The sequence below is a fragment of the Silene latifolia genome, chromosome 7 (genome assembly GCF_048544455.1).
Source record: "Silene latifolia isolate original U9 population chromosome 7, ASM4854445v1, whole genome shotgun sequence".
NCBI lineage: Eukaryota > Viridiplantae > Streptophyta > Magnoliopsida > Caryophyllales > Caryophyllaceae > Silene > Silene latifolia.
In genome coordinates this window covers 101554856-101566572 of record NC_133532.1, presented here as the reverse complement: position 1 = coordinate 101566572, position 11717 = coordinate 101554856, and the positions used below count along the sequence as shown (strand labels likewise).

The 11717-nt window shown below is 37.4% G+C and overlaps 1 protein-coding gene across 1 annotated transcript; it reads right to left on the bottom strand.

The window, feature by feature from the left end:
• Positions 1-353: 353 nt before the first annotated feature.
• LOC141592416 (mitochondrial-processing peptidase subunit alpha-like) lies at positions 354-10413 on the bottom strand. Its single transcript, XM_074413080.1, has 13 exons — positions 10112-10413; positions 8284-8523; positions 7862-8158; positions 7596-7763; positions 7308-7475; positions 7137-7217; positions 6840-6906; positions 6098-6195; positions 3038-3110; positions 2875-2945; positions 2750-2799; positions 814-926; positions 354-721 (listed from the first exon to the last, which is right to left on the bottom strand). Exons 1-13 carry the CDS (start codon positions 10148-10150, stop codon positions 669-671), a joined length of 1518 nt encoding a protein of 505 aa, XP_074269181.1. The 5' UTR covers positions 10151-10413; the 3' UTR covers positions 354-668.
• Between the last annotated feature and the right edge of the window lie 1304 nt (positions 10414-11717).

The following is an 11717-nucleotide window of genomic DNA, read 5'->3' as shown; positions in this document are numbered from 1 at the left end:
AAGGGTTTTATCGAGAGCCAAGAGAAGCAACGATTCAATTTTTGATTTCCAGCTAAGAAACTGTTGCCACTTCAAATTAACTAGTCTAAATAATGATCTAGAAGTAGCTAGTTTAGTCGAGAAAACCATTCCCACATCCTGTGATCTCTCTAGTTTATAGTTCTTTTTCACAACCATTATTGTAGTTTCCATTTTCGCATGACAAAGTGCTCAATTATTGAATGCAGAACTCCTCCTCAATAGACGAGGAAGTGAACATTGACAAAACTAGAGTTACAGGCAAATTATTGATTCACAAATGACAATGATGTGCAACACGCATTTTTTGCACATTCCATCAAAGGTTCAAGGCATCAACAACCAAAATGGGCTAAACATAGATGCAACCTTCCAAGTCACAGGATACACAATTTCCGTATATGTCCTAGCATAAAGAAAACCTAACCAAAAATGTAAATCTTTGTATTATTCGGTACATTATTTGCTGCTATAATCAAGCACAGCTGGGAAAACCAATAAGGTAAAGAATTTGTATAATTAAGATTATTCCGAGTTTCAGCAATCAACCATCGACTGCTGAAGTACAATACTTGGGGTTGCTTATAAGATTCTCGAAAGTCGAAATCCCGTAAAAGAGGAAGATGGCAAAAAGGTTAAAATGTCGGATTTCACTCTGAGTGGAATAAACGGCTAACAGCATCATAGCTTGGAACATACAGAACTGCAAATACCATTATAAAAGTAGTCAGTGCTCTCGTGTATCATATGACAAAAAAAAATGCATGCAACTAAACAATAATACGATCTATTTACCATCGCCATGTGAGGCCATTGTGAGAGGAGATGACAAAAGCTTTCCTGCAACTGATGCAATATCGTTCACTGTGACTTCATCTATGCTTTTTAAGAAATGTTCGACAGGCTTCCTGTGACATTGAAACAAGTTTTATAATCAGGGATCAATTGAGTCGTAAGTATCAGTTCACTTGTACCTACAAAGGTGAAAGATCGCAATGCACATACTTTTAAATAAAGCTATTCTGACATATCGAACGTTTAATACCCATTCTGGTTTAATCTCAACTTTTAATAGAAGTAAAATGTTCAAAATAACAAGTGTTACTTTTCGCAAATGTCAGCTAGTATAGTCATTGAGTAGTCAAACTCATTACATGAGTTTCACACCCGTCTTCATCAGAATTGTGTTGTGGCTCCCTTTACAAACATATAAAAAAAATTTAAGAAAATAATAAAGGAATATACTACCTATACTGTCAGAAAAAAGTGAATTATCTTATGCTTCTCAATAATAAAATCACAACTGCTGTGAAATCAGCTATTTAACATTGAAAATAAATTCAAGGAAAAATTACAAATAACCACCACGTATTTGGGTATTGTTACAAATTACCACCATGCATTTGCATTTTTACAAATAACACCCAAACTTTCATGTATTCGCATTTTTACAAATAACACCCAAACTTTCATGTATTATTGACAGGTAACATTTAACACCTATAGGATTGACAGGTAACATTTAATACATCTTATAAGATAACTTTTGTGGAAAGCGCATATATATCTAAAGGGTGAAGTTCAAAGGTCAAAGGTCAAGTGTGTGCTGGGACTCTTTTGTCTCGGGGAAGATAAAAGAATAAACTGAGACCCAAATCCATCGATCAAAGATTACCCTCTCCCTGCGTTACGCCTTACTCCCAAAATCATTCGATCATTTGTAATAATCGTCAAATTACTCCCAAATCACATGAATCCTTAAATCCCCAAATTCCTATCAAAATCCCTAAATCCATCGATCAATTGAGACCCAAATCCATCGATCAAAGAGAGAGAACTTCCTCACTTTAAAGATATAACACACTCTAACATCAATGACCAATGTTCAAATATTGTTACTTGGTAAACCCTCACCAAATACGTATCACAAAGAAAAGGTAAAATTATGTAATCACGGAGCGAGTAACGAATTGATTGTTTGGGTAAAGGAGCTTTTGCACAAAGATTTGCATGATCACATAAACGAGATAGTGGAAGCAATTTGGGGTGGAGCCAGTAGAGAGATTAGGTAAGACAGTTACCAAGAAAATTGGAAAGAGCCTCGAAGACGACCACTCAACAGTCAATTTTTCCAATGCATTGGATTGGAGGGAGTAGTATGTATCAATCTTTTTATTATATTATATTATAGCTGAAAATGCATTTAGTAGAAATAGTGGCCACATCTAACAAGATTATGACACAACAGCAAGTCAGCAACCCCTGTGGCCATGACTGAACCTGGGTGAATTTAGCCTTCCAGGTTTTGCTCAGCAAGCAAAACACCCATACAGGCAAGAGTATCAATAGTCCCAGTGTCTCATAATATGCCTCATATTTTCCTTTTCCGGCTGTCTAACAATAGTTCAATTTTTGCTTTATTCCTATTTGGGTAACTTTTTAGACACTCTGTCCCAAGGAAAACATGAACTTCGAAAAATTGCACTCCTTTATTACCCTTACATAACAGATAAGTAATGAAGGGACAAATCTATGAAAAATAATCAAAAAAAAAACAATCAACGGCCATTATTTGGCTGAAATTAAACATGCATAGAATAGTATTAAAGCAAATAAGACTTCTAAAAAAAACTAAAGAAAAAAGCATGAACATGTGTCAAAAATCATTAGCCAGTGAAATAAAAATAGAACAGAAGGAAATTCAGAGCACTATGAAAGGTCATGGTGTTACCTCTCCCCATACGTCAAAATCTGACGACCAATGTCCTCAGACGCGATCATCTGCAACATATGTCAGTTGTAAGATAATAAAGCAAAACCGCCAAAAAAAATTATAATACACTGGAGTGAACATACTCTTGATTCCAAATTCATTAAAATTGCTGACTTTGTGGCGGATTTAGCACGATCCAGCTGTACCTGACTAACTGCAGGGAAACAAGCAGGATATGTAGGATATGATTACAGATTGGATTCTGAAACAAAGAAATGCAGCAACTCCAAAAAAAAAAATCCTGACCTTGTCCAGGTGTAGCAACTGCAATGAGTTCTCCAGCAGCAATCTCAATGGCATTTGATACAAAATCGGTAGTCTAGAACCAAAAAATAGAAACAAAAAAAATTAAATGAATTACTTAGCCAAAACCAATCGGAAGTATGAATTTTACTTGCAAGGCTACACAAAACCATTCTCCTAGTATGTTATGAAATTTAAACTGACATAAATAGCAGAGCTAATATGTCTTCCTTAACATAACTATTCCTATCTCCATTTTATCTTCAAAACTGTCTTTTACACAACCATTATTTATAGTAAATAATGAAAACTAAAGAGATGTGGCAAAGTAAAGAGAAGGAAGGTTTGATAAATCAACACTTAAAAGGAACTAGGAAGAATAGATTTGGGACACTCGAAAAGGAAATGAGGAGATTATAGTGGGATGGAGTAAAAGACATTTCACTATGATAATTATTTCTCTATACCACCCTAATAATATAAGTTACAAACAAAAAAGAAAAAAAAAAACTTATTTGTATCAAATATCAACTAGCGATAAGTATGTATGCTGAACTCATCTAACCAACTAACCATAAACCTACACCACGCATAAGCGGTCGAATTTTATAAAAGTCTGCAATATTGGTGAATCACACTAGATGCAAGATTACTTTCCAACACTTGGAACCCCCGAGGGAACGAAAACTTGAGAAGCAGCAAGGGAGAAATCATTGCGTCTTATGTATCCACACAACTGTAAGACAAACAAATAGACAAGTCCTCGAACTAATAAGTGAACTAATAAACAGCCACTTTAAGTATATGATTCCGAATAATGCCTAATAAGTAGTGTTTTCTTTCCCGGCATAAAGGACTTGGAGGCAAAAGACGGTTAAAAAGGATTCTTGTCTACTCGATCACTTCAGCACCAATCCCATAAATTCAAGGTGACCACTTCTTCCGACACATACCGATATCAGCCCTTAACAAGTTGCTTAGAATATAATCAGAACCTTATGACACTAGTGCATGCCTCTTTCAGTCCATGCTCAAACAACCTCACCAAAAAAGTGATAATTGCACCGAAGACCGATCACATTTTTAACTTCAAGGGTTACCAATCTCAACAATCACCGCCACGCATTAAAAACTAATCAAGAATCAGGTTCTGTGCCCGTAATGAAAATAAGTGGCCTAGGTGGGCGCAGATGAACAATCCAAAATAGTTCACGATTGACTTCAAATGGTTAGTAGGCAAAGATGAACTCGCATATCATGGTTGCAGTGACTCCATGACTAAAGGAAGGGTGATGATTGCATGCAGAAGTCGTTTTTTCCGTAACTGTAAGATACCATGACACCATCAAGAAATCGAGAAGAAGTTGATAAGGTGGAGAACTTTCACAAAATATCAAAAATCTATTCCAAGGAGCCAGGACGGCTGAGCAATACCATAGAATCCTCAAATATTCACATTAAAGAGAGTTTATGACAGATTCATATTTAACTTCCAAGAGCCGACATGTCTATAACCGTGAATTCCAAACTCCAAACAACACAAATACGAAGAGATTGCAATAATTATCCACAAAATTTCAGATTCATCAACTCAATTTGAGAACAAGATAACATGTCGTCCGGTTACAGATGCGATAATGGTAGAGTCCTTCCTATGCAGCCCAAATTTCACACACATTAACCAAATATATCCCCTCTTACCGTATGAAATTTGGGTTGATTTCCTGTGTTTTCTTTCCAAATACTCCTTCCAAGTCTATTTAATCTATCTAATTCCTTATTGGGCTGAGTCATCATTTCTTGTCTATTTCCTTATTTGCACATACAATGTTGAATGATTGGACAAAACTACCCCCACCTAATCACAGTCTCCTCCTTAACAACCACCCCAACCCTGCATATCACAATACCTTTTCCTCCCTGCCAACCATCCACCATCACCATGCCACCATCAACCTTAACCACTACCACCCTCGCATGCTACCTGTGTACCCAACCTGCACAACCACGCTCCCTTGAACAACCGCTGCTCACATCCCAGATCTGAGAAGCCCACGATGGCACACCTCATCGCACCGCCACGACGACCACAATAGAGTATTCCGACCTCACACCATCACTTCTAACTTTTCCCTCCTTTGATCTGGCGTCGAGCAATCACTTCTCGGAAGTAGACTGTGGGGTTGAATTGGTGGTTTGTTGTTGGTTTGGTCTAGGTTACGGTGAATTTGTGGTGTTTGGGGTTGGATTGTATGTCGGCTTGGTGGTGGTCTTAGTTTAAAGAGGCGCACGGTGCATCAAATTAAGAGCCAAAGCGGTGAGGCGCGCGCCTTTTGAATGCAAAATGCGCTAACTTTCGGCAACAAAATGTATATCCAAATAAAATTTTGGGCAGCTATACAATATGTAAAAGTTTTAAAGTTGGGTAACATGTAAGGAAGTGAAAGGAATAATGCGGCAAATAAAGGGAAGATTAAAGGTCTAGAAATAAAGTATCTAGAAAGTGTGTTGTAATGAGCTTCATTAGCTAAGCCTTGTCTAAAAGGTGCACCTAATACGCACAAAGACGTTTTAGCTAGTGCCTAATCCAAGGCACGCCTTAGGCACACTATTTTAAGGAGATGGTTAAGACTAGGTTCTGGCAGGTTGGTTTTACCTACGGATTGGTTGATAGTTGTTGGGGTTTCGTTTCATTGGTGTTTGTGGCGAAGTCAATAGGTGAGGTTAGTTAAGAGGCATGGAAGGTTGGATAATACGAGGGTAGATAGATAAATTCGCCCTCTTCCTTAATTTCCCCCTCAAAACAAAGAATATTAAATAGACTAGAAGGGAGTAGCTCAGTAGCACATATAGCATTGTAAGATGCGGAAATACAGGAAAAATAAGAGCAATAGAGCTAAAACATCAACATTTTTACATAGGTGCTATGTAACAAGAAATAACACAACGGTGGAATGAAATCTTAATATGTAACAGAGGTTACATAAAATGTACTGAGAACATTTTAATACAATGGTTGAGAGCAAAAGACAGGATGCATATTCAAGAATTGCAGTTGCTTACTGTTGTAGCTTGAATTCCAAATAGGCCTGTATTATTGTAGATGCTACTAAACGCAGAGAATGCCTGAATGTTTGGATTTTGGTTCAGGACATTTAAATCTGGCCATACAAAAAGAAAACGGTCAAACACCTACAATGGATACATATTTACCACTTTTAATACAATCCGGCCTTTATTAAGGTATACTTTATAAGTTTATATAGATCTATTTGTAGAACTAAAGAAGATAATTATCAAGCAATATAATTTTATGGAAACCACTAACCCAATTGTCAATAGAAACAAATTCAGAGAGCTGCATAATGAGATTGATCATGCAACTCGTAAGGGAAATAAACCCAATATGACAAACCAACTAATACATATACACCCTGTCACCATTCCCCTAACACTCACCTAACAATGCACCAAAGACTTCAGGATAATAATGACATCACAAGAAAATCTGAACAAATGATCAAGGAAAAATGTAGTGCAGAAACTGTTACTCCGACTCTCCGACACGGTATCGTCTGACACGTGTCGAGTGTTGGATACAAGCTATTTTGTGTGAAATTTTCTATTTTCAATTTTGTGGTCTAAAGTGAAATGTCCAAGTGTAGTGTTGTGTCGGACATGATACGTGTCGGATACGCGACACGACATCTAAGTGAAGTGTCGGAGTAACATAACAGAAACACATTTCTAACACTTATGAATGAAATACTAGTATTAAAAAACATATTAACTCAAAATCACTCACATAATCTAGAATACATTCCTTTTCCAGGACCACCGGCTGAGAAAGATCCACCGCCACCCATAAGCATCTAGAGAAAATCGAAAAGTGCTTAAAATTAGTTCCCATCATGCGATACAGAGGAAGACAGAGAAGGTGCAGATATATGAGGAAGTGGAACGAACAAAAATTTTAGTCATTCTATCACAACACTATCAGATTTGCAAGAAGAGGTGAACGCTTAACTAAACACAATGTCAAAAACACAATATCAAAAGTCATAAACGAAGAAATAAAAACCAAATTAGCCAATTGTTATACCTGAAGAACTGTTAAAGTCATGGACTCTTTATCCTTCCTCCAGCCACCAGGAAGTTCAAAAGCAAGTGCAAAATGTGTTACCTGACCATGCATGCAAGTCAGTTAAGAGCAACAGTCAACTTTGTACAGAGAAGAGACAGGGACATTTACAAGGAAGGTAGAGTTACATACCCCTGAACCTGATTGACAGCGGAAATCACCTCCAATATACATAGATGCAGGCTCCTCAGGAGGCCGTGCACTAGAAAGATCCGACAGAAGTGGCTCAGCAATAGACAATAGCTCTTCATGTTCGACCCCAGAAGCAGCAAGTACCATACGAGGACCAGTGTAATTCTCCTGAGATCCAAAAATATATAATCTTTTGTTATATGAGAATATGTGATGGGCAGAGAGAATTTAAAAGCAGAGCCAATTCAGACTAAAAGAGCTCAAAATGTAATCATAAATATAACTTACCATAACAAACTCCTCTAAAACAGAGCTGTTCAATCTACCTAGCATAGCTTCCTGAGCCATAAGAGAATGTCCAAGAGCGCCTGAATAACCAGCAGAGTGAACAGCTTCTATAAGCAATGACTGAGGATTTTTGGAAGCCTCAGCTAATTCACCCTTGAGCTTTTGAATCTGCATGAATGTCGCAAAAATTTAGAACAGGAACCTTCAAGCATGTAAAGCAACAATGCAAAAGATAAAATGTAAAAGACGCATAGAGGGTAAGCTACCGTTTCATTGACTTCCCAGTCCAAGAATGCAGGATTTCTCACTGAGTCTACAAGAAGCTCAACCATTTCAGGGACGTAAGTCTTCAAGGCATCAAAAGTATAGCCCATCTGCTCCCGAGAAGCTGAGGCTGTAACATTGCCTCCTATGGCCTCCACTTCACGCACTAACCGGAGGTGTGTTCGATTTGTGGTCGATTTAAATGCCATACGCTCCAAAAGGTGAGTCGCACCAAATGATTGTGGTGTTTCATATATAGATCCACAATTGATATACAAACCAATGGAAGCAGCAGGGTTCTGCATTAAAGAGTCCCAAAAAAAATTGTTACATGATAATCAATCCGATTTTGTAATCATAAGAGGTGGAAGACTTTGTTATTCTTGTTGAAAATCACCCAAAATTTTTTAAGTGAGAATCTTACCGGCGATGCTTCTGAAGCCACTTTGACTCCATTTGAAAGAGTAGTAATCTGAGTTTTTGCAGGTTCAACATAATCTGGCAGAGGTGGAGGAACAGTCACTCCCTCCAGCGGGAAATCAAGAGGAGGGAGAGAGCTTGACTTTCCTCCCAGGATCCAGCTGAACAACCCAGATGAAGAGGTTTTTGAGGCTACAGCAGTTGTGCTGGCATACCTTGCTAGATGCTTGCAGCTTTCACGACCCTAAATTCAATTCAACATTATAAAACTTCTCATAACATAAATGTTAATTTATAATGTCGATGAGAAATAAAAAAGTAGAGTACACCAAGGGAAATTGATACATTATATTAAGATTTTCTAAAGTTAAATTGAAGAAAAAACAATAAACAAAAGCACAAATAATAACCATCTTGAGTAAATTGACAAGTGAAGCCGAAAGCCTAGCAACGTACAGTTACACACACTACATAGCCTTGCTCATCAATGAATCACAAGGCATGAAGAAACTGATTGCAACGACACATAAAAAAATGGGTTTTCTTAATAAACAGTAGAGCATAACCACACAAGAGCAAATTGTACTAGATTAAAGCAACCCTCAGCGAGTCGTGAATCCATTAAGAGCAAATTGTACAATAGCACTTGCGTAAATTAATATATATCACGCTTTCTCAAGAGTGTATGGCAAATTGGATATTATGACACTACGGATACATATCATATAGGTAGCCTTGAATAGACTAGACAATTGCTAGCAAAAACGGCATTCGCCACAATGGCTGATTCCAAAATTCTGAACAGAGTATCATCAACAACAGCAAAGGTCAGATAACTATAAAACATCTTTTTTGAGATATAGCCATTTACTAGCTTTACTTGCTCTAGTTATAGCCATTTTTCAATCGACTCCAACTCACACTACAATCTTAAATAACAATGATATTTTAAGTTAGCTACCACCAATCCGAATGGAATTCTCATATGTGATAACTGATAAGCAATGCTTGAAGTTTGTACTTCGGACATGTGTAACCACTCACAAGACGTAGATAGATGATAAAATAGGTTATTAATAGAGAGAAATTTCAGATATTGCCAATAATATTCTAATCAATCAACCAACATTCCCGATAAAATTGCCATATGCTATAATGTAAAATGAAAGGTAAATAGAATAAGCAATCTACCATTTTCCATCAGATTCCAACTAAATACCAGAATCTCAGTAACCAGCAATAGTAAATTAATAATATAACTTGTTCATTGAGGAATTTCACATATATGAATGGATAGTGGCATATCGAATAAAGAGTCGCACTAAGAACAAACATTTCCACTTGAAACACGTACCACTTCCTCGCTCACGAACTATACATTGATCCAACAAACGTGATTTTCCAGGTGGAGGATTCTATCAAATGTGGCAAATGTAAAGCACAACACTCATTGAAAAACACGAGAAATCGCCACATATCATCGAAACTGTTTACTTAAGAAAGACATAAAACTTGCAATGGAATGTCAATTTATCGCATCGTCAACGAACGATACGAGTCAATGATTCACAACCACAGCAGAAAAATAACGCAAAAGAAAACGACTTTCGATATCTAACAAAGCAACATTGAATGACGGAATTTAGATCAACCATCCATAAAGGCAACCAACAGATGGAACAATACACATAAAATGACAATAAAACAATCAAAATCAAAAAACATGAATAAATCATTGAAAATCGGAACGATAAACAAAGGCGAGCTAAAACTAGGGTTACGCAAAACAAGAGAATAGATTAAAAAAACAAAAAGAATAAGAAAATAAAAACCTTGAGGGATCTAATACGGGAAGCGGCGCATCGGTACATGATTTGGAATTGGTTAATGGCGATTGAAGCTTTCTCTCTCTACTTTCTCTCTCTATTCTAAAGGTGTGGGAGAGGTCAGAGGAGACTGTTGATGTTTTAAGCTGCGTGTTAAATGGGCGAGAATTAGAGAGAGAGAAATAAATGTGGGAAATATGTTCGTCTTTCTGGGCTTCAGCTGTTATCAGAATTTGTGTGGGCTACATACAAGTAACAGTTACTTCTATGGGTTGCTCTGTCCATTACATGTTTGACAATGTGGATTCGGCTACTTTGGTTATTGGCTTTCTTAAAAAAAAAAGGGTTTTTCTATATAGTATTCCTGTATTTTTTCATTCTCTATATAGTACCCTTATACTTTTCAGAATTTCTATGGTACCCCTAACTTTAGTTACTAACCATTAAGCGTGGCCTTACTCATTATTTCCGTCTACTTCTGTTAATTATCGTTGTTAAGTGTGAAGTGGATAGGATGACTTGGCTTGATTTATGTTTATGACATTCATCACAACTTCATCATTCAACAAACATGTTCTCACCAGTAATCACCCCTCCTCCTACCTCACCACCCACAACATTATTGGTGGGCTATCCAGTACACCAGTCACCCGCCACCAAGCACCAACTTGCAACCCAGAACTCCACGGCCTCCTGCCCTCTATCACGCAAACCCAGTTCCGGAGTGTCGAGCTCGCGTCATCACGCATCACTAAGTGGGGGGACCACCATCACCCTCCAACCGCCCAGCCATAATCACCAATTCAACAACCAGTGCAGATTTGCAGCCATCAGTTCGACCCGCGATCGACGTACCTGATATGGCGAGGTCGGACGGGACGCTATGACTGGAGGAGGATATCCCATCTACTGATTATCAATGGCTGTTGATTATCACCACCACCACCCCTTCTCTTCTAATTCAAAAATCCCCTTTCAAACCAAACTTTTAGGGGCTGTTTGGTTCAAAGTGTGGGAATGGAATGGATTGGGATGAGAATCCAGGGTGGAATGGAGTTAGAACCCCATACCTTTTAACACTTGTTTGGTTCAATTTTGTAATGGATTGTAATTCAATCAACAGGCGGAATGTAACTGGTCATAGACAATGAACTCTACTATTCAATCCTGCGAAAATAATTCAATCATGTGCATATTTCAATATTACTTATACAACAACACAATTTTTTTAAGGCAATTGTCATACGAGTCGTCATACAACCCGTAAATATTGTTTAAAGCAATAGACACATGTATTATTGCAACGAATCATGTATACCTATGAACAATCACAAGCAATTTTTTTATAAAAGCAAAAAAAAAATATTATGAAAGTAGAAGATGAAGACTTACGTAGAGTAGAACAACAACAATTTGGGTTTTTTTTTTCTTTCTTAATTTTAGGTTTTGTATCCAGGGGGGATTGGATTTAGAAACTTGGGGGAGGAGTAGAGTATGAGATTCCAAGGGATTGAGGTGGATTGAGAAACCCTTGGGTTTCTAAATCCATTCCAAAAGTGGTCAACCAAACACTTGAATCGGTGATATCCATTCCAATCCATTTCATACCCCC

Bases quoted from the DNA above. Each gene is read 5' to 3' on its own strand.
- LOC141592416 (XM_074413080.1), bottom strand. From the start codon at position 10,150: ATGTACCGATGCGCCGCTTCCCGTATTAGATCCCTCAAG. The intron at 7,764-7,861 runs GTAGCTTACCCT...ACATTCATGCAG, and splicing joins ACTGGGAAGTCAATGAAACG to ATTCAAAAGCTCAAGGGTGA. The intron at 7,218-7,307 runs GTATGTAACTCT...ATGCATGGTCAG, and splicing joins GCTGTCAATCAGGTTCAGGG to GTAACACATTTTGCACTTGC.